The sequence below is a fragment of the Dendrobates tinctorius genome, unplaced genomic scaffold (genome assembly GCF_039654945.1).
Source record: "Dendrobates tinctorius isolate UK_male_01 unplaced genomic scaffold, ASM3965494v1 ptg000097l, whole genome shotgun sequence".
NCBI lineage: Eukaryota > Metazoa > Chordata > Amphibia > Anura > Dendrobatidae > Dendrobates > Dendrobates tinctorius.
The window spans coordinates 26758530-26783001 of record NW_027361765.1 but is presented as its reverse complement, the minus strand read 5'-3'; the positions used below and the strand labels follow the sequence as shown (position 1 = coordinate 26783001).

Genomic DNA, 24472 nt, shown 5'->3' with positions numbered 1-24472 from the left:
GCAAGCAACATCACTAATTATTGATCCACCATGCTGTCTATATTCATTCCAAGTACGGGATGGGAAGTAGATGTTAAAGGGGTTGTCTGGTCCAAATCAATAAGTCTGCAGTCACTTTGTGTGACTACAGACTTATGAATCCCCCCCCCAATGCATGCATTGTGCACTGTGAGGATTCACCAGTTTTTGTCCCGGGACTGGAGGATATGTATGCATTATACATACTCCCGGCCAGGGCCCGTCTAGTGGGCATGGGCTCACTCCATACACTTGTATAGAGCGAGGACGCGCAGCGTCTAGTGATGTGGCTGTCCAGTGGGCGTGGCCGACTAGAGAGCGCAGTCTTGCTCCATACAAGTGTATGAAAGAGAGGCTGCACCCACCAGACGGTAGTGTGTATATCTCACACATATCCTCCGGTCCCGGCTCAGAAACCGGCGAATACCAGCAGCGCACAGTGCCTGCACTGGGGGGGGGGCATTATCGATTTGGGCTGGAAAACCCCTTTAAAGATACCCAGTGATCACTAGCGTGGGCAGCTGATGTGAAAATATCTTGTGAATGAGAGATGTTAGAAGAGAACTGTCAGATTGGTTCAAATTGACAGAATTGCAAGAAGTCAAATAGTTGCACATTACAACAGTAATATTCAGATAGGCATTTTAATATATGTAAAAATGGAATGCTGTACGGATAATCTGTATGGGAGATGATCTTTTTGTGCACCTAAGGACTCATCCAATAATTAGGAGAATCTACTGCGAGCTGCAATTTTTTTAATATGGGCACTGTCACGATCTCCACACTGTTCTTGTCTGCTATGTTACTTTTGTGTGAAGGCTGTCAGTCTGTTTTGGTTGTGCTGGGTCTAATTAGTCCACTACTTAAGCATGCTAGCTCCTCCATCCAGGGTCAATCGTACACTTGCTGCTGTCTGTGTAAGACTGATCCCTCTGTGCTCTGTGCCTGACCCATCCTGACTTTATTCCCTTCCCGGACTTAGACTCTTTCCCGGGGACCTGACTTCTCTTGTGCCTGCTCCCTGTAAACTGTCTTGTCTTTCTGGTTTTCCTGACCTCGGCTCGTCAATTGGATTTGTCTCTGACTACCCCTTGTTGTACTGCGCCATTTCCTAGCCCTGACCTCAGATTGTTTGACCTCCCTTTACTTATCCAGTAAGAAGTATATATAATTACTATCTGTTATTGTAGTCTTTCTCTCCACTTCTGGGAATAATATTTACTGTAGTGACTCATGTCATCACATTCACTAAGTTCGTGTGACAAAAATTTCATCTGAACAGCCCTATTTAATTACATTGGTCAGTGTGCTGTCCAATTTTTACTCCGACAGCGCAGATCCATATATTTCACTCATCTGATCGAGCCCTTAAAAAGAGACACTAAAGTCTATCTTGCCTATTTTCACTGATATCTGCTCGGCTGAATTCAATTGATTTTCTGCAAAGAACAATATCAGGCTCACTTGTCCTCGATGAGATAAGCCTTAGGGACCTTGATCCATTGAGTCTTCAGTGGGGGTCCCAGAGATCAAAGCCAAACAGTAACTATACACCAAAAAATTACCAGTCTGAAATACCACATTGTATGCAGACATTTAGATGGCTGTATTCTTTTTACGTTCAGCACTTTCTATCTGCTTTGGTATCATCTCTACAGAAGTATAAAATATTATAGGTTACAGCACCATAAGCTTCTACTATTGAAATATGCTGGAATATAACCAATGCTATACTGTGCCCAACTGAATATCCCTTAGCCTGCCTGTGACTGCCATAATCTATATATACGGTATTTGTTCCTGGGCAGTGGAACCCGGTTATAGGAAAGCTAAACTAAGGCGTTTTCTTCTTGTTAATCTGCCTTGCATGTGATCAGATCAAAGACTGTGGTCCACAACATGTCACCGTTCTATTTTGAGGCAACATTTACAGCTTTATTGAAACCTTTATGTGAGAAGAGTGTCCTGCAACGATGCAATTGACTAGTAAAGTACAAAACCTCCAGTCAACCAAATACGACCAAGAACTTTTTACTTTTAGTCTTCACATAATAACTCATTGATATACAACTACAACTGTGAATTCCGGTTTCAAATAAGAGAAGGGCAAAGGAATGATGTCAACTAAAACAAAAATACTGGATTTGGTTGACTGAATTAACTGATTTTTGTGTTTTTGGTAGAATTATCATACTGTTACTGGCGTGAAAATCTGCAAACTGGAAAGGAAACTACAGAGGTTGGGTATCCATGGATAGTTTTTACACTAGCTGCTTCGCTTAGCAGTTTCCAGGGACCTCTTTGGCCAGGGAACTCTTTTCACCTCTGTACAAGGATTTGGCCTTCACTGTGAATCAGCAAACAAATACAGCATCAGGAGATTGGCTGCGGTCAAAACCAGAGGCAATGAGATACAAAGTCAACAGGCAAAGGAAGGGTTAATCCACCCAATGTCAATTCCAGGAACCAGTCCAAAGGTAATCTAGTGGTTACGTGCCAAGCCTGAAATCTGAGCAACTTAGCAGCATTCACACCAGGAGCAATATCAATGTAATAAAGCCAGTTTCAATACATCTGGGTTTTACAGTCCAAATACTGACCACAATATACGGACAAGCATTGGATATCCTGATCCAAACTCAAGAGCCTCGTGTATATTATCAGGAACACAATCACCACTGCTACCGATTCGTCATGAACACCACTCATTTGCGACACACATGCCTCAGCTGTTACTCTACAGGGAAACTCCACTTCCCACACTCACTTGTCTACTCACCTACCGCAAAAAGCTGACAATGAGCTTAGTGCACCTCACAACCCATTCTCACATCCATAATACACTTTTTGGTGTTACCACTTGTTGTTGTTCTAGGCCAGTGAGACACCTGCACTGGGTCGCACACTAGCAGATACTGCAGAGCTTTCCCAAACACCTGATACAGTATGTACTCTTCTTGCACTCTAGTGTGGTACTCGCAGGTATGCAGGATGCCGTGACGAGACGGAGACGGAGCAAGCTTAAATTCAACATTTGTATATGGGTTATATAGATAACTGGTAAGCTGACAATAGTTTTCCTGGCAGGGAGTTAGACAATACTACACACAAACAACCCAATATCAACTACCCGGCTGGTGTCGGTAACTATATAGCCGCAGTATGGCCGACTACGAGTCCTAGAATTATAATTAACTATCAGCAGAGTCTCAGTTATCCTTCTCTGATGTCCTGCAGAGTTGTTGACCGGGAGATGTCTGTTCGGCATCTCAGCAGCTGGGCCCAGCCGATGAGGAGTTGTCGCAGGCTTCTGGCGTTCCTACACCCAGGTGTAGAAGAGGCACAACAGGCCCCAAGAGGAAACATCAGCGTTGGGGGTCCCTCCTGGAGGCGAGGTGGTGACAGCCACAGGCCTGGATGTATCGGCCGCAGCCGCGGTCTGGAGCTGGACAGTAGTGGCCGTGGGTGGCAGCGTACAGGCCGCAGCCGTGGGACAGAGTGGGGCAGTGGTGGCCGCGGGTGGCAGCATACAGGCCGCAGCTGCAGGACGGAGTGGGGCAGTGGCGGATGCGAGTGGCAGCGTACAGGCTGCAGCCGTGGGATGGGGTGGAGCTACAGCAGTCACGGGTCTCTGTCTCTGGGGGCGCAGCCGTGGGTGTCAGGACTGTGTCACTCCCTCACGGTGCTCGACGCTGTCCTCTCCTTGGATCAGGTGAGCCCCCGTCCTGTCTCGCTGGAAGATGCTGACTCACTCCTGCTCTCCAGCGCCACCTAGGCTCCTGCTTCCTGCTCCTTCTCTCTCTCTCCGTTGTGTGCCCTCTGCAAGTTTCCTGTGCTCCTTTTAGAACCGCTCCGCCCCCATACTTTCTAGAAGAGTTGTCCATCCTCTAATTATGTCCCCCGGAAACAGACCCCCTGGGAACCTTGGTGACAGCCCCCTTAGTTCCGACCCGGTTACACAGCGAGGGCTCTCTCCCCTACACTAGTATATCACGTAGTAACACAACTAAGCTATTCATACCCTCTTCAGCGATTGTGGGTAGGTTTAGAGCAGTAAGGAACAAACTTATTACATTTTAGATTTAATATGCAAAAAGAAGTACAGTGCTTAGAAAGGTTACAAAAGCTAGAATAGTAAAAGTACATATAAACAGGCAAAGATAGTAGAAAATAAAAGGGATTAAATACAGATAAGTCTTATGAATTGGATCTGTGAGTGCTTCTGGTGGAGGAGAACGCTACAAGAAATATGGACAGATCTGCAATGCTCGTTGCTTCCCTGGAGTCTGACAATGATATTCGGTAGATAAGATGTTATAGAGGGGTCCATCAGACCCATCGCTCCTCAATCTGCTGAGGTAAGAGGGCGGCTAATTGGATGCGATTAAGCCTCAGTTTTGTCCCGAATTTCTACTCTGGGTCATATTATTCCAGATGAACCTCCTAGAGAAGCAATTTGGCAGTTATCTTACTGAACACCCTTCAAGCATTGTATACATACCACACATGAGAATGATGTATCCATGAATTCAGGGAGATATTTTGTTCCTGCGGTTGCTAGTTACCTACAACAGTGTTCCCCAACTCCAGTCCTCAAGCCCACCAACAGGTCATGTTTTCAGGATTTCCTTAGTTTCACCAAGGTGATAATTGCATCACCTGCACAGGCAATAATTCCATCACCTGTGCAATACAAATGAAATCCTGAGGACTGGAGTTGGGGAACTCTGACCTACACCATTGCGATTTTATACTCAGTAGCAAATATGTTCCCTGATCATGAATATATCTATTGACTGTGTCCAACTTGGAGTTTATAGATATGGCATGGAAAATATTGTACTTCCATTGTCATGTAAGGCCTTCTGACAAGGAGCCACACAGTCTGCCTTTGAAGCAGTATTCCTCACCTCGAGTTTTGAATCGCAACTCTTTAGTAATTAGGATGTACATAGTCAAAATTTGCCCTTCAACAACTGTCAGCCACTTCAATTACCTGCTCACAGCAGTTGTGCATAGAGAGATCCAAGATAAAAGTATATTTAATTGTCTATTGTCGGTTGTAGTCCACGGAAAGTTATTAATACCAAATGACAGATCTGCAGCTCATCAATGCAATATTAGGGTCCCGTTACATTTAGCGATGCACCAGCGATCCCGACAACGATATGACCCAGTCAGGATCGCTGGTGCATCGCTAAATGGTCGCTAGTGAGCTGCCACACAGACAGATCTCACTAGCGATGCAGCAGCGGTCGACGATCGTTACTTACCTGTCAGACGCGGCGATGAAGACGTCCTCCCGCCTGTGTCCACGCGAAGCCCAGCAGGAAGCCGCCGCCGAGAAACGGCCCAGGACGTTCTCGCGCGATCAGCAATAGCCAGCGGGGGAGCCGGTCGCAGGTAAGTGTCACATATAGCGATATCGCTAGCAATATCGCTGCTGCGTCACAAAATCGGTGACGCTTTAGCGATATTGCTAGCAATATCGCTATGTGTGAAGCCCCCTTTAGACTCAACCACAAATCAAGAAAGAGATAAATCATCGATCTGTCATTTTAACTTATTGTGTTGTTGTACAAAAAGGCAACCTTCACTGACCGAGCATGAACGTTAAGTTGTTTGGAAAAAGGCTGTCTGAAAATGTCTGATGAGCTTTAAAATTTAGATTAACATAGATAACAATGTTAAATGCAGCCCTATGTGAATCCTCTCTGTGATTACCATTATATGGAGTTGAACATTATGCTGTTTGCAATAAAGCAAACAGGAACCATGGTATTTAAATAGCTCAACACAACTTATAGAACAAGAGATTTCTTCAAATTCAACACACAGTACCACTTTTTATGACTACTGCCATCACAGAATGATTTAACCCTTCAGAGCAAACAACTTTACTATTTATTATACTACCTTTGGCTGTTATGACTTACTGCAAATGAGATGTATAGCCAGTTACCAGTATTTGGTAGTGTTACTGAAGACTTTTGCAGAGTTCTTCATGGTCAATCCCTCCAGTTCACTAATACACTTGGGTTTGCAAACTGCAACCATATTCCTCATATCTCACCAAAGATTTTCTATGGGTTCAAGACAGACAACTGTGATAGTCATTCCTTAATATTGTAGGACTTCTGAAACCAAGCTTTGTCAGACTTTGAATTATGCTTGGAACCACTATCCTGTTGAAAGGTCCAATGATCCCCACGCTTCAGGATCCTCATAGAACACATGACGTTTTCTCTTCAAGGATTTCCTGATACTTGATTGATTACATCTTGGCTTCCACACACTGAAATTTTTCAATGACAGAGGAAGTAAAGACCAAAACCATCACCAAGCCATTACCATGCTTCACTGTAGGCAGGAAGCTCTTTTCAGCATATGCTTCATTCTTGCTGCTCCAGACATATCGCTGGGCCATAGACTTGAAAAGTTTCATTTTTGCTTCACCACTCCACATAACAGAATCACAAAAAGTCTTTGATGTCTGTAAATGTTTTTTTGCATAATAGAACTAATTGTTCTTGTGCTTTTGAGTCCATCTAGGAGTTTGGGCATGCAGCACTTCAGCATTTAAAATGCACTTAACTGTGCTAACAAAAACCTCAGTGCCTGCTGCCACCAAATCTTGCTGCTGGTCTTTTGCAGTCATTCTAGCTTTTGACCAACAACATCCTCTGGGATCTGTTGGTAGCCAGTGATATATAGCTCTTTCTTCCCCCCTCTACAGGTAGTGTAGCCAGTATTCCTTAAACTTCAAACTTGCGAACTACAGTATGCTTCCATCTGCATCTCTAGGATCATTCAACGTCTTTATGTTCTTGTATCCTTTTCCTTGTTTGTGTAGGACAATGATTTCTATTCTCAACTTTTTGGCCACTCTCTTGGAGGCTGTTCACTACGTTATCATTGATAACCTATCTTTAGGAAAGGCCACCAATGTCTGATCAGTTGGGGTCCAAGACCTGACACCCCTGCCGATCAGCTCTTCTTGTTGTTGGCAGCAGGTGCCAGCTGGAAGTTCTCAATAGCGGAGTGGCTCCGTCTTCTGATGTTCACTTAGGCAGGTTACTGTTTGTCCACCCCCTTATACAAATCAATAGGAGGCGAATGTGCAGTACCCTGCCATGGCCACTATCAGAACATAGAGCAGCACCGCAATTGAACACTTCTGGCTGGAAGCCACCGACACTGATCAGCAGGGATGCCAAGGGTCAGGACCCGACCGATCAGACATTGATGGTGAATTCTAAGGATAATCCTTCAATGTTAATGTAGTAGACAACCTCTTTAACTTACCCATATTGCTAACATGCAATCAATTGTTACAGTCCACAAACCTTTAGTATGTCCAGATATTTGTTGTGCTTTCTGTCAAATATGCCTGATGCAACTAATAAAGCCATTGATTAATTACATAAGGTGTTCTTAAGAAACACTGGATTGGTAAATGTGTACTTTTATAAGGCATTGTACTCAGGGGGGTGAATCATTCTGAGACTGCAGTAGTCAGTAAAAGTGCCATTTTGTGTTGAATATGGAGAAACCATTTGCTGCATGGAGTTGCTGTATAGAGTTGCTCTATGGAGCTATTTAACATGTTCTTGTTTGATTGGTTAATGCAAACAGAAGAAAGTTTGTACATTTTGCTTATAAAACTAATTTTCAAGGGAGGTTGAATAATTTTGATTACAACTGTATTTCACATAAAATATGTTTATCACAGGAATTACTTTTGTAGACTTTCTAGGTATGCCATATTAATAACAATGGACTGGTTTAGGCAGGACTATAATGAAGGCCTTACAACTAGACAACGCTTCATGTAATTAACTCTAACAAAAGGGAAAACTATGAGTAATGTTGTAATGCCTTTAGATTAACTTCATTCATTCTCCTAGCCTCTGATGTAGAACTTTAATTGACCAAGCTAAACCCTTAATGCAGTATTTACTAAGCCAATAGAGCCAAATAAATTGATTGTAGTTTAATGTTGTTATACGGAGGAATGTGTTCACTGGGGGAAATACTTTTTATTAGCGTTGTATAAAGATGTGAGAAGTTAACATTTTACATGGCGGCTCAGCTATCATTATACAAAATCAAGGGTTCTTTTATATTTGCAGCCTGAGGAAGGCAAATGATGAACCCAACCCTTGGTAACTGCTTCTATAAAAAAAGACTGCTGAGTTCTGGCAACATCCGACAACTTCCATCTGGCACCAGTAATAGTTGATCGGTGAGGATGTCGGGCTTCGTGCACCCACCGATCAGATATTAATGGCCTATTGTACAGATATGCCAAAAATAAACAAGCAGTGGTCAAACCCCTTAAATACATTATAATAAACTGCAACAACATTCTTGCAAAACCTGGCATTCAGTATGTGATATAAAATATGCTGAAAAAAATGAAAATGTGAGGTCTAATAGACCATTAGGCTTGCATAAAAAATGTGATTAACACCGCATTCTTTGCTTGTTTGGTGGCAGATTACTGGATATGCTTTCCAGAGCAATAATTAGGAACAAGTCCTTATTGGGTTATTCTCCCTGTATTTGCATGGGTTTCTTCCAGGTTCTCCGATTTCCTCCCACGTTCAAAAAACATACTGATAGGGAATTTGGATTGTGAACCCCAATGGAGACAGTAATGATGATGTCTGTAAAGACCTGTGGAATTGATGGCGCTATATAAATGAGTAAAATAGATAGAAGCGGATTAGAGGTCTTATAATTGTTCTGTGGCATTTCCATGCACACACAATTTGTAATACATTCTGTGCACTTAGAATATCATTGTTCTTGGCAGAACATGTCCTGTTTACACAGGACCAGGTGCTAGTGAGAACAATGATTTTTAAGAAAGCCTGAAAATCATTACACCCAATGAACATCCTTTTACTTACTCGTTGGATGACTGTCAGCCTGTTTATACTGGCCATTTATAGGGTAACTAACATTATTATTATTGACTAGTGGAAATGCACAGTTAAGGCGCTGTCTCACATAGCGAGATCGCTAGCGAGATCGCTGATACGTCACCGAGTTTGTGACGCAACAGCGACCTCGCCAGCGATCTCGCTACATGTGACACATAGCTGCGACCGGCCCCCCGCTGGATATCGCTGATCATGCTCGAATGTCCTGGGCCATTTTTTCATCATCGGCGTCCCGCTGGCCAGCATGCATCGCTGTGTTTGACGCCGACGAGCGACCTCGTTGGCAATGCAGAACTCGGGGACGCAGGCTGGAATCGTTCAGAATAGCTGATGTGTGACAACGCACCAGCGATCCTTACCAGGTCATATCGTTGTTGGGATCATTGGTGCGTCGTTGAAGAGATCTGCCTATTTGGCAGCTTACTAGCGACCATGTAGTGACGCACCAGCGTTCCTTACCAGGTCGTATCGTTGTCGGGATCGCTGGTGTGTCACTATGTGAAACGGGACCCTTACAACAATGTGCAATATTAATGAATCTGAATACCTTCTAAGCCAGCATGTTGTACTACTAGTGATAAAATCACATTCCACTCTTTTTTTCTATTAAACTTACCTTGCCAGACCTGTCGCATGCTATATTAATCATGTGTGGCATGTAGCTCTTGGAGCTCAGTGCACACCCTGGAATGTCCCTGTTGCATAGCTGTATTTGTGGTAGACTTTACCCCCCTTCATTTGGTAAATCTCAGCTTTGTTTTTTTTCCCAAACCTCACACAGTAGACAGAGGGTTCTGTGTAAGTCACCCGCAGTAAGCAGGGCAAGAGGATTATATTCTTTGAAATGCTGCTTGTTTGTGGAGTCATTAGAAGTTATGCCCTGCCTCCAGCTGAAATGATAATATTTGTCAGTTAACAACGATAATAACTGTACACTATGAAAATAATTTATCTCTAAACGCAAGTAGGACTCATAGTCATTGGGGAGAGCCTAATAATCCAGTAGTTCTATATACAAAGATATAACCCCACTAAAAATGTTATGACGTTTTGTTTACGCAGCACTGAAAACAACAGTAATTACCATAACAATAGAATGTACTAAATGAAAAAAATTAAAATACAGTGGATATGCAAAGTCTACACCCCCTGTTAAAATGTCAGGTCTTTGTCATGTGAATAAATAACACCAATAAGAATCATTTCAGAATATTTTTCACCTTCAATGTCACCCACAATCTGTACAATTTCATTGAAAAAAAATATTTTCAGGAGAAAAAAAATACTAAATACTAAAATAATGTGGTTGCATAAATATGCAGACCCTTAAACAAATACTTTGTTGATGTACCCTTAGAATTTGAGTGGGGGAAATAAGTATTTGATCCCTTGCTGATTTTGTAAGTTTGCCTACTGACAAAGACATGAACAGTCTATAATTTTAAGGGTAGGTTAATTTTAACATTGAGAGATAGAATATCAAAAATAAAATCCAGAAAATCACATTGTATAAATTAAATAAATTTATTTGCATTTTGCAGTGAGAAGTAAGTATTTGATCCCCTTCCATCCATTAGGAGTTCTGGCTCCTACAGACTACTTAGACGCACTTAAACAACTCGTTACCTGCCTTAAAGACAGTTGTCTTAGATAGACACCTTTATAAAAGATTCCTGTCCACAGACTCAATTAATCAGTCAGACTCTAACCTCTACAACATGGGCAAGACCAAAGAGCTTTATAATGATGTCAGATACAAGATCATAGACCTGCACAAAGCTGGAATGGGCTATAAAATTATAAGTAAGATGCTGGGTGAGAAGGAGACAACTGTTGGTGCAATAGTAAGAAAATGGAAGAAATACAAAATGACTGTCAATCAGCATCAATCTGGGGCACCATGCAAAATCTCACCTCGTGGGGTATCCTTGCTCATGAGGAAGGTGAGAGATCAGCCTAAAAGTACACGGGGAGAACTTGTTAATGATCTCAAGGCACCTCGGACCACAGTCACCTAGATAACCATTGGTAACACATTATGCCGTAAAGATTTAAAATCCTGCAGTGCCCGCTAGGTCCCCCTACTCAAGAAGGCACATGTGCAGGCCCATCTGAAGTTTGCCAATGAACACCTGGATGATTCTGTGAGTGATTGGGAGAAGGTGCTGTGGTCAGATGAGGCAAAAATTGAGGTCTTTGACATTAACTCAACTCGCCTTGTTTGGAGGAAGAGAAATGCTGCCTATGACCCAAAGAACACTGTCCCTACTGTCAAGCATGGAGGTGGAAACATTATGTTTTGGGGGTGTTTCTCTACTAAGAGCACAGGACTACTTCATTGCATCAATGGGAAAATGGATGGAGTCATGTGCCGTAAAATCCTGAGTGACAACCTCCTTCCCTCCACCAGGACATTAAAAATGGGTCATGGCTGGGTCTTCCAGCAAGACAATGACCCAAAACATACAGCCAAGGCAACAAAGGAGTGAGTCAAAAAGACGCACATTAAGGTAATGGAGTGGCCTAACCAGCCTCCAGACCTTAATCTCATAACTTATGGAGGGAGTTGAATCTCTGAGTTGCCAAGCAACAGCCTCAAAATCTTAATGATTTAGAGATGATCTGCAAAGAGGAGTGGACCAAAATTCTTCCTGACAATTGCGCAAACCTCATCATCAACTACAAAAAACACATGAATGCTGTGCTTGCCAACAAGGGTTTTGCCACTAAGTATTAAGTCTTGTTTGCCAGAGAGATCAAATACTTATTTCTCACTGCAAAATGCAAATACAGTTATATAATTTATATAATGTGATTTTCTGGATTTTATTTTTGATATTATAGCTCTTAGTGTTAAAATTGACCTACCCTTAAAATTGTAGACTGCTCATGTCTTTGTCAGTGGGCAAACTTACAAAATAAGCAAGGGATCAAATACTTATTTCCCCAATTGTATGTCAGCTGTTTGGGTAAGAGTCTAAGGGTTCCGATTCACATAGCGATGCTCCAGCGATCCCGACGATACAACCTGGTAAGGATCGTTGGTGCGTCGCTACAAGGTTGCTAGTATCCGTATAACGACCTACAACCTGAACATGTGAACAATACCTACATGAGCAGGATTCAGAAAGGCACTGCACAGTATGGGCACGCTGGGCAAAATGGCTCTTGCGCATGTGCTACAAGAGAGAGGTGGGGATCTCCCAAAGCTTGCATAAGCAAGAAATTAGTGGATTAAAAACACATGAGACATGCACAAGAATGAACAGGTCAGTAAGAAACTGTTTACACCACCTAAAGACTGAAACACAAAGAAAAAATGCAGTATGACAAACATGCAAAAATACTCTGTTGTAAAAAATACATAACAGTAGACAGCCAGTGCTAGTAAAAAATGATAACAAGAACAAGGTATTTGGTTGATACATTTTTTGCAAAAAATGTATACGAAGCCAATCCACCACATCACGGTAACCCATACCGTGCAGTGCCTTTCTGAATCCTGCTCATGTAGGTATTGTTCACATGTTCAGGTGTTGTGATTGAGTCACCATAGGAGGCAAAAACAGAAATGCTAGCTAAGTCCAGAAAACCAGAGAAGTAGGCAACTATCAGATTGCAGACCCCTGAACCTATCAACACAACTAGCAGTAGCCGTGGGGGGTTCCTACGATGACCTAGACCCCTCGATCACAGCCGGAGAGATACATAGGCCTAAAGAAGGAAAGGGGAAATCTAACTGCCCCAGAGCAGACCCCAAAGCAATAGGCAGCCCCCCACATATAATGACGGTGAAGCAAGATGAAAACACTTACACAGACAGAAAGACAGACTGAGCAAAGACGGGGCCCAAAAACTATTTAGATAGGAACGGATAGGAAGGCTGCTGTCTGCAATCTGCCAAAACCCTATCAGAGACAAAAGCCAACAAGCTGATATAAAATTGGCCCTGAAGCAACTAAGCTTCAAATCTAAATCAGCACTCAGGTACTTTCTGAAGACAGAGCTAACGGAACACTGCACACTCCAGCAGGGAGTGGCAGAATCCAAAAAGCAAGAAAAACAAAAACAAATCTTAAATGCAAAAAGGCAAAACAGAAAACTTAGCTTTAGGAGAGCAGGAATCAGACTGGTGTCCAAGAGTCCACAGAGAAATCACCCGCAGGGCAGGAAGGGCGTAGGCTGCCTTAAATCCAGTCAGTGACCCCACTCAGCCAATCGTCTTCATTAGTCCCAGGTGCCTGATAATCAGGCTCACTACCTTCCTTCACTAGAATAGGGAGTTCACCAGGCCTCAGTGACGGAGGGGAAAATGAGCTCACAACAGTACCCCCCCCTTGAGGAGGGGTCACCGAACCCTCAACAACGCTACCAGGGCGATCAGGGTGAGCCCGATGAAAGGCACGCACCAATCTTTTGGCATGAATATCAGAGGCAGAGACCCAGGAATTATCCTCCTGACCATAACCCTTCCACTTAACCAAATACTGGAGTCTCCGTCTAGCCAGACGGGAATCCAGAATTTTCTCTACCTCATATTCCAAGTTACCTTCAACCAATACAGGGTCTGGAGGTGCCACCTCAGGCACAACTGGCTCAACAAACCTCTTCAACAAGGACTTATGGAACACATTAAGGATCTTAAATGTGACAGGAAGAGCCAAACTAAAAGAGACCAGATTAATAATCTCCAAAATCTTGTAAGGTCCAATAAATCTAGGCTTAAACTTAGGAGAAGCCACCTTCATAGCAATATTTTTTGATGATAACCACACCATATCACCAATCTTAAACTGGGGACCAATGGTCCTATGTCGATTGGAAAACCGCTGGGCCTTTTCCTGGGAGAGAGATAACTTATCCACCACTTGGTCCCAGATCTGGTGCATTCTCTCCACCACAGTGTCAACACCTGGGCAGGCAGAGGGCTCCACCTGCCCTGAAGAAAATTGAGGATGAAACCCAAAGTTACAAAAAAAAGGTGACATCAAAGTGGCAGAACTAGCTCTATTATTTAAAGCAAATTCGGCCAAGGGCAAAAATGAAACCCAATCATCCTGATCAGCGGAAATAAAACATCTCAAATACGACTCCAAGGTCTGGTTTGTTCTCTCTGTCTGCCCATTGGTCTGAGGGTGAAAAGCAGAGGAGAAGGACAACTGAATTCCCAACTTGGAACAGAACGTCCTCCAAAATTTAGACACAAATTAAACTCCTCTGTCAGATACAATGTTCTCAGGAATCCCGTGCAAGCGAACCACCTGTTGCAAAAACAGGGGCACCAACTCAGAGGAAGATGGCAACTTAGGGAGTGGTACAAGATGAACCATCTTAGAGAACCTATCACAAATCACCCAAATAACAGTCATTCTTTGAGAGACCGGCATATCAGAGATGAAATCCATTGAAATATGGGTCCATGGCCTCCTGGGGACCGGCAAAGGCATCAACAACCCACTAGAGCGAGAACAAGATTTAGACCGGGAGCAAGTCCCACAGGACTGCACAAAATTCCTGACATCATGAGACAAGGTGGGCCACCAAAAAGAGCGACTCACCAGATCTCTAGTACCAAAAATACCTGGATGACCAGCCAATGCAGAGCAATGAACTTCAGACATCACTCTCTTCTTCCACTGGTCAGGAACATACAACTTTCCACTGGGGCAACGCTCAGGTTTGTCCTCCTGGAACTCTTGCAGAGCAAGTCTCAAATCGGGCGAGATGGCAGAAAGAACTACCCCTTCGCCTAAGATGGTAGCAGGCTTGGTCACCATAGGAGAATCAGCAAAGAAACTCCTAGAGAGGGCGTCTGCCTTGACATTCTTAGTTCCAGGAAGGAAAGAGACCACAAAATCAAAACGTGTAAAAAACAAGGCCCACCTAGCCTGTCTAGGGTTCAAGCGTTTAGCCGACTCTAGGTAAATCAAATTTTTGTGGTCAGTGAGGACCACAACTTGATGTTTGGCTCCCTCTAACCAATGTCTCCACTCCTCAAATGCCCATTTCATGGCCAACAGTTCCCGATTCCCCACATCATAGTTACGTTCAGATGGAGAGAACTTTCGGGAAAAGAAAGCACAGGGATTCATTTTAGCTGTTACCGGATCCTTTTGGGACAACACCGCTCCTGCACCAATCTCAGAAGCATCCACCTCTACCTGAAACGGGAGTGAGACATCAGGCTGCCGCAGAACCGGGGCGGAGGTAAATCTACGCTTCAGCTCCTGAAAGGAAGCAACCGCCTCCGGAGACCAATTCAACACATCCGCACCCTTCCTGGTCAGGTCAGTCAATGGTTTGGCAATACTAGAAAATTTTGCTATAAATTTCCGATAAAAATTAGCAAAACCCAAAAACTTCTGGAGGGCCTTCAAAGAAGTGGGCTGAACCCAATCATAAATGGCCTGTACCTTGGCCGGGTCCATTTCAATAGTTGACGAAGACAAAATAAATCCCAAAAAAGAAATCCTCTGTACTCCAAAAAGGCATTTTGATCCTTTGACATACAGAGAATTCTCTCTCAAGATCCGGAACACAGTCCGAATATGTTCCACATGAGCATCCCAATCCTAGGAGAAGATCAAAATATCGTCCAGATAGATAATCAAAAATTTATCGACAAAGTCTCGGAAAATATCGTTCATGAAACACTGGAAGACAGAAGGGGCATTAGTGAGCCCAAAAGACATCACCAGGTACTCAAAATGTCCCTCCGGAGTATTAAACGCCGTCTTCCATTCATCCCCCTGCTTAATGCGGATAAGATTATACGCCCCCCTGAGGTCAAGCTTGGTAAACCAGCAAGCACCTCTGACTCTAGAGAATAGATCCGAAATCAGGGGTAACGGATACTGATATTTAATAGTAATTTTATTGAGGGCACGATAATCAATACAAGGCCTCAAAGAACCATCCTTCTTGGCCACAAAAAAAAACCGGCACCTAAGGGTGAAGAGGATGGTCTAATATGACCCTTCTCCAACGCCTCCTTAATATAGGACCGCATAGCCTCGTGCTCGGGTACAGATAAATTGAAGAGCCGACCCTTAGGAAATTTACACCCCGGGCTTAGTTCAATTGCACAGTCATAACTCCTATGAGGAGGCAAGGACGCAGACTCATTCTCACTAAATACATCATAGAAGTCCGCCAAATAGTCAGGAACCTCATGCGACTGAGGAGAGGTGGAAAAAACCGGAGCCTCACTAAAGGTACACCGGCAACCCCAACTCACCACAGACACAGACTTCCAATCCAAAACTGGATTATGAATCTGCAACCAGGGAAACCCCAGAACAACAGCATCATGCAGACCATGCAACACCAAAAATCTGCAATTTTCTTGGTGGTCTGGGGCGACCCGCATGACCAACTGGGTCCAAAACTGAGGTTTATTTTTAGCCAGAGGGGTAGCATCAATCCCCCTCAAAGGGATAGGCATCTGCAGAGGTGTCAACGGAAATCCACAACGTTTAGCAAAATCCAAGTCCATTAGGTTTAGCGCTGCTCCCGAATCCACAAAAGCCTTGGCGGAAAATGTGGACAGGGAACAGATCAGAGTAATCGCCAAAAGAAACTTAGGCTGAACCCCACCAACAGAAAACGTGTGTGCAAAGCGTTTCTCACGTTTAGGACAAACAGAAATAATATGTGAGGCATCTCCACAGAAAAAACACAGCTTATTACGCCTTCTGAATTCCTGACGTTGCGCCTTAGACAAAACTCTATCACATTGCATAGGTTCAGACGTCTGTTCAACCGGTGGCAACACCTCTCGTGTAATCCTGCGTTCACGTAAACGCATCTCAACCTGAATGGCTAAAGACATAGAATCGTCCAGACCAGAGGGAACAGGAAATCCCACCATAGTATCTTTTACGGCTTCTGACAAACCCTTCCGAAAGAGAGCAGCCAAGGCACTATCATTCCAGGTAGTATGGACCGCCCACTTTCGGAACTTTTGACAGTACAACTCTGCAGATTCTCGACCCTGGTTCAATGCTAACAGGGTCTTTTCAGCCTGATCAATAGCATTAGGTTCGTCGTACAGCAACCCCAAGGCTTGAAAAAATGCGTTCACACTAGTCAGAATAGGGTCATCTGGTTTCAAAGAAAACGCCCAATCCTGGGGATCGCCGCGCAGCAAAGAGATGACAATTTTAACCTGCTGCGTGGGGCTCCCCGACGAGTTAGGCTTCAAAGCAAAAAATAATTTACAATTATTTTTGAAACTCAAAAATTTAGATCGATCCCCAAAAAATACATCAGGTGTGGGGATCTTTGGTTCAACAGCATGTGAACGAGCAAGATAGGCGGAAATTCCTCGCACTTCAGCAGCGAGCTGCTCCACACGATCAGACACTTGCTTTATCTCCATTGAGAGAAAAAAAAATTCCCCCTACGGCCTCAGAGATATAGAGGAAAGAATACACACACTTTTTTTTTTTTTAAACACAATTCTTTCCTGCTATTGAGTACCCAAAGATCTGCGGTTTGGCGGGTGATTCTGTTGTGATTGAGTCACCGTAGGAGGCAAAAACAGAAATGCTAGCTAAGTCCAGAAAACCAGAGAAGTAGGCAACTATCAGATTGCAGACCCCTGAACCTATCAACACAACTAGCAGTAGCCGTGGGGGGTTCCTACGATGACCTAGACCCCTCGATCACAGCCGGAGAGATACATAGGCCTAAAGAAGGAAAGGGGAAATCTAACTGCCCCAGAGCAGACCCCAAAGCAATAGGCAGCCCCCCACATATAATGACGGTGAAGCAAGATGAAAACACTTACACAGACAGAAAGACAGACTGAGCAAAGACGGGGCCCAAAAACTACTTAGATAGTAACGGATAGGAAGGCTGCTGTCTGCAATCTGCCAAAACCCTATCAGAGACAAAAGCCAACAAGCTGATATAAAATTGGCCCTGAAGCAACTAAGCTTCAAAACTAAATCAGCACTCAGGTACTTTCTGAAGACAGAGCTAACGGAACACTGCACACTCCAGCAGGGAGTGGCAGAATCCAAAAAGCAAGAAAAGCAAAAACAAATCTTAAATGCAAAAAGGCAAAACAGAAAACTTAGCTTTAGGAGAGCAGGAATCAGACTGGTGTCCAAGAGTCCACAGAGAAATCACCCGCAGGGCAGAAAGGGCGTAGGCTGCCTTAAATCCAGTCAGTGACTCCACTCAGCCAATCGTCTTCATTAGTCCCAGGTGCCTGATAATCAGGCTCACTATCTTCCTTCACTAGAATAGGGAGTTCACCAGGCCTCAGTGACGGAGGGGAAAATGAACTCACAGCATTCAGGTTTTAAATACATTAGATAGGACTGCTCCATAAAGGGTTACTGTGACGTGATGGAGTGGCTTCGTATACATTTTTTGCAAAAAATGTATCAAGCAAATACTCTGCTCTTGTTATCATTTTTTACTAGCACTGGCTGTCTACTGATATGTATTTTTTACAACAGAGTATTTTGCACGTTTGTCATACTGCGCTTTTTCTTTGTGTTTCAGTCTTTAGGTGGTGTGAACAGTTTCTTACTGACCTGTTCATTCTTGTGCATGTCTCATGTGTTTTTAATCCACTAATTTCTTGCTTATGCAAGCTTTGGGAGATCCCCACCTCTCTCTTGTGGGACATGCACAAGAACCATTTTGCCCAGCGTGCCCATACCGTACAGTGCCTTTCTGAATTCTGCTCATGTAGGTATTGTTCACATGATCAGGTTTTAAATACATTAGATAGGACTCCTCCGAAAAGGGTTACCGTGACGTGGTGGAGTGGCTTCATATACATTTTTTGCAAAAAACGTATCAACCAAATACCCTGTTCTTGTTATCATTTTTTTACTAGCACTGGCTGTCTACTGTTATGTATTTTTTACAACAGAGTATTTTTGCACGTTTGTCATACTGCGTTTTTTCTTTGTGTTTCAGTCTTTAGGTGGTGTGAATAGTTTCTTACTGACCTGTTCATTCTTGTGCATGTCTCATGTGTTTTTAATTTTGTAAAACATAGCTGGGCTTCAATGTATTTCTTTGTAAGAAAAGGCTTCCATTTTGACCTACATCATAGGCCAGACTTATAAAGAATACAAGAGATTGTTGTCACACACAACCAGGACTTGCCTGAAATTCCTGCAGCTCCTTTAATGTTGCTGTGGACCTCTTTGCAACCTCCCAGACCAATTGTCTTGTCTTTTCATCAATTTTTGAGGGACGTCCAGTTCTAGGTAATGCCACTATTGTGCCAGATTTAAACCACTTTTCAATAACTGTCTTCACAGTGTGCCATTGTATATCTAATGCCCTAGAATTTTTTGCGTACCCTTCTCCTGTCTGATAACTTTCAACAAAGAGATCCCATTGCTGTGTTGTAAACACTTTTTAGACCATTGCTTTTGGTGTAAAATGCAACTAAGAAAATGTCAGGAAAATCCTCATAGAAGAGCTAAACTTTATATGGTATTAACCAGAGTCACTGTAAATGATGGCAACTGTGTGTACTATCTAACACGAGTGTAAGGCTAAGTGCACACGTACCGGAACTCTCGCGGAAATTACCGCGAGAATTCCGGAATTCCAGTCCGCGGGAAAATCGCATTTTAAATTCCCGCGATTTTCACGCGGAAAAACTAGCATTTTGCAAGCGTATTTAGCTTGCAAAATGCTAGCGTTCTCCAAGCGATCTGTAGCATCGCTAGGAAAACTAATTGACAGGTTGGTCACACTCGTCAAACATAGTGTTTGACAAGTGTGACCAACTTTTTACTACTGAGGCCACCTATGCGGCATCAATAGTAAAAGATAGAATATAAAAAAAAATAAAAAATGGTGTTATTCTTACCCTCCGACGTCCCGCGCATCCGTTCCCAGTAATCCTTTGCGAAAATGCCCGCGATGACGTCAGTTCTCGCGGGATCGCGACGTCTCGCGGTAATTCGCGATGACATCGCGCAAATGACCGCGAGACATCGCGATCCTGCGAGAACGGACGCCATCGCGGGCATTTTCGCAAAGGACTACTGGGAGCGAGAGCGTGAAGAGAAGCAGGAAGACTGCGCGGGACGTCGGAGGGTGAAAATAACAATATTTTTTATTTTTAAATTCTATTTTTTACAGGGATATGGTACCCAAAGCCCGGAGGACAGTCTCCTCTCCTCCGGACTGTGGGTACCATCCGCAAATGTTCTGCTTACTTTTCGCATGGTGTGCACAGCCACATGCGGGAAGTAAGCGGAACAATGCATTCCTATGGGTGCGGGATCGCCGCGATTCCGCAAATTAATGAGCATGCTGCGGTTTTTACCGCGAAGCGATTCCGCCGCGGTAAAAACCGCAGCATTAGTACAGCATTGCGGAATCCCATAGGAATGCATGGGATGCTTATTTTTCGTGTTTTCACGGCAAAATCGCGCGGTTAAAACCGCCGCGGAAACGCGAAAAAAACGCCACGTGTGAACTCAGCCTTAATGTGAGTGACTAATTCTGAACACAAAGACATCCAGTTCTAAGAGGCTGTTCACACATATGCAGCCACATATCAGTTATTGTTATTTTTAGTTCCCCCCACAAAATTGTATCCATTTGTTTCTCATTGGATATGTCCAGATCTAGGGTGACATTAAAGGTGTAAGAGTTCTGAAAATGATTTTTCTTGGTATGATTTTTTTTACATGACAAAAACCAGGCATTTTAGTAGAGGTATGCAGACTTTTTATATCCACTGTAAAATAACATCAAGTTTGCATACTTGTTAATAGTCTCAAATTTAGTGGGACTATCACAGCTTTTAATATGCTATCCAGCAAATGATTGACTTAAGCAAAACCTGCTCCCCCCACATTGTAAACTCTCATGTGATGAACTATCATACCCTTCAGTATAGTATTTTTGTCATGTTCACTGTATATACTTACGGTATATCTGTATTGTTCTCACTGTAAGGACTATATAGTGAAGATAGTATATAGGGGATATTTGAACACAGAGTGGCAGATTTGATATCCTACATGCACCAGAATACTTTCAGCACTCTCTTTGGCTTGTCTGATTAGGGAGCATAGAAGAGGTGGAAAATAGCTTTGGCCTCATATGTGGCATCATATATCAAAATTTGTGTCAAAATTTTGGCACAAAGCTAACTAATAATGGTGTAAATGTTGACTATAGTCTAAAAATGCACAAATGTATTGAATAGCCTGAGCCACTGGGATAAATCTAGTCCGCTTTAAGACTGTATGGTTTAATGATAGTATAAAAAATGAGACCATTTCCATTCATCTTCTTTATTATATGTTCTGACAAATACAAGCTCCTGACAAACCTTGCATCAATGTGTTTGCATAACCAACGTTTCCCTAGATATTCTAAATGTTCCCAACTATGAGTCTGTTATTATGAATGTACGTGCAGACATGTAGAAACCGCGTCCTATGCAATGAGCAATGTACCATAGACAATGAGTATATTCTGGAGGCAGTGACTACACTGGTCCCCATCGGAGCACGGAGATTTGTCACTCTATGGATGTGATGCTTGCTTGCAGACTATTCATAAACTACAGTACGTGCAGGTCTAAATGAATCACTAATATATTTTATGTGAAGATTCCCGTTGGCTGGATTCATACAAAGTGCTGACATATTTTTCATCATCATAAATATCCTGAATAATTGGGATGGTCGTAGCAGTAAGAGATGAGTGTCATAATCTTGTGGAAGAACAGATCCTGTCTGCACCTTTTTTTTTTTAAGGCAAAACTCAAAGGCAAGCTTGATGCCATGCTAGGGGATAATATATATGTATAATATTACATCCGATGGAGCTGTCATGATTTTAGTTCCCATGGATTCCATTTCAATTTCTATAAAATTGGAGGCACGCAAAGTAGAGGCCAATAGCCGTTAGTACCAGATGCATCTAATATCCCTGAATAATAACTTATTAACAGGTGAAGCAACTATGTCATTCTGATTAGACGGTTTATGGGATTATTAAAATGGTAACCCATATTAAGAACAATATTATTAGTAGGAACCAACACTTTTATTTTGATGTGTGTCACAGCTACTTGATTTTTTATCCTTTATTAAATTTCAGTATCTGCATCAATTACATATACATACAGCAAAATTATTATTTTATTATTATCATCATCATCATCACATGCAGAAATGTAATGTACCATTCTGTGATCAACAGGGGAACATCTGTCGGCTACGTCTCACATTACCTGTCGATGGAACATCGAAAACAGAACAGAACGATATGAACAAGGAGAAACAATTTCATGTAAGTTAACTGTTAATTATTAACCAATATATCCCTGGGAGAAATGAGCAACAGAACATAAAATGTGGGTACGTTAATTTTAGGCTTAACATATTTTTTGCATTAACTACAGTTAGATTGAAAATTATTTTAACTGGGCATTAAAGGAGGTTGTCCGGCCTTAGGCTACAAGTCTGCAGACACTCTATGTGACCGCAGACTTGTGAATCCACAAATCGCGCACACTGCCACTGTGAGGATTCTCATGTGTCGGGTGGTCATGTGACTGCAAGTATGCGATTTGCATACTTCAGGTCACATTCCGACTAGACTGTGTTTGCCTCGTTCAATATATTTGCATTGAGCAAGGCTATGCCTATCTAGTCAGCATGGGACCGCATGTATACAAATGCTTGCAGTCGCACGCCCTTGCAGTTGCACTCTATTTGAGGATTCACAAGTCACATAAAGTGACTGCAGACTTGCACCTTAAGGCTGGACAACCCCTTTAAGAAAAAAAAAATAATACAAAGTGAAATAGTTTAAAGGGTTCCCATAGTTATCAAATAGGATGCAGAGTTAAATTTTCTAAATGTTTGTTACAGGTAAGTGCTATATTTTAGTGGACTATTATTCTTTACAATAGGTTATATGGAAAAATTAGAAAAACTGTCTAAAAACTGCAGACAAATTATAAAGTTACTATAAAAATCTTTAAAGCACCACTCAATCATTTTTTTTATTTCACTGGTGGAGTGGTGCTTAAAATCCAAGTCCCCTAACCCCTGTCTGATACCCCCCTTCCAGCATTTTCATCTGTTTTTGCTGCTGCTTGAGTTCGTCTCCAGCACCTTGTGACTTGCTGGCTGCTCCAGTATTTCATGGAGTGCGTAAGAGATCACTAATCAATGTAAGTCTATGAGAGCCTCGTTCTGGCTCTTATTGACTTGCATTGAGAGCTTGTGATGTAGCTTCTGAGTTCTGGCCAGTCAGAAGTTCGCTCACAAGATGGCGGCGGGGGATCGGACCGATACTGAAAAAAGGGTAAGACGCCAGAGAGCAAGTATATGACCAGGGCAGGGGACTTATGCGTATAGCACCACTCCAGCGGTGAAAAAACCCCGCTGGAGTGGTGCTTTAAAGATGAGAGTTTGGATAAAAATTTGAGTTACTGATATGGAAGGTAAAGGGGCAACTCCTAATTTCCAAGGTCTTTGACCAACACTCTCCTCTTTCCCAGTCCATAAGAACATTATGGAATATGATTCATTGAATTGATTTAGCAAATAAATGACAGAATAGCAGAGATGGAGACCAAATTCAAAACATACTTCGCAACAAAGAATTGGGATGAAACGCTGACAAACCATGCCGACTAACTCAACGTCAATTCTGAGCTCATCGCATAAAATGTTTACAAGGTCAAAACACATTCCTCAGCCAAGTCCGTTGCTCTTTAATTGTCATCTGTGGTCATCAAAAATGTAATATTATAACTCATCCTTGGGTTCTTCGTAATGCTGGAAGTATAACGGTGTGGGTAATTTTTAATTGATATTTTAAGCGTTTGTACTATGAACATTACTCTCATAATACCTATTCAAATTTTTGGTAGTCAGCCAAATGGTGAGACCCATTGAGTTTATATTTTTGCCCCTGATGCTCAGTGATCTCGTGGAGATGTAAGCCAGAAGGGCACTGTTCAGTGTTATGCTTGGCCTTGCAGCCATCTAGCATAATTAAATCATTGCATTGTCGATCAGCTTTTTGCATTATCTGCTCATGCACATAAAGCCTAAGAACCATTACATAAAGCAGTCAAGGGATGCCCTCCCATAGCGGTATTGATGTAATGTAACAAAAAAAAATGTAGCAGGGGTAGAAACTTATATTATTATTTTATCAATTTTATAGAAACAGGGTTGCCCACCTTCGGAACAATTTTTTTTCTTACTTAAATACTTGTTTTTTGGGGCTAAAAATCTCTTTTGTAACTAGGTTTCATTTAAAGGGAATATCTGGGACTTTAAAACAAAAAAGGTATGTAGAGGCAACTACCTGGCTGTTGTACCCGACGCGGTCATTGACCGCTCCTGAAAGAGATTCACCTGCTCCCTGTCAACAGATCAGTGGTTTCTCCTCCTTTTGACAGGGCGGGACTACTGGTATCATGCTGATTGACAGCCAGTTTCCCCAATTAGGCAGCGGAAATTCAACTGTCAATCAAT

The 24472-nt window shown here is 42.7% G+C and overlaps 1 protein-coding gene across 2 annotated transcripts in view; it reads left to right on the top strand.

The window, feature by feature from the left end:
• Positions 1-24472, top strand: part of MYZAP (myocardial zonula adherens protein) — a 153897-nt gene that overhangs the window by 25732 nt on the left and 103693 nt on the right. For both annotated transcript variants that reach the window (XM_073586978.1, XM_073586979.1), the window contains exon 2: positions 22176-22265. In XM_073586978.1, coding sequence (XP_073443079.1) covers positions 22176-22265 — 90 coding nt within the window. The remainder of the gene's footprint in view (positions 1-22175; positions 22266-24472) is intronic.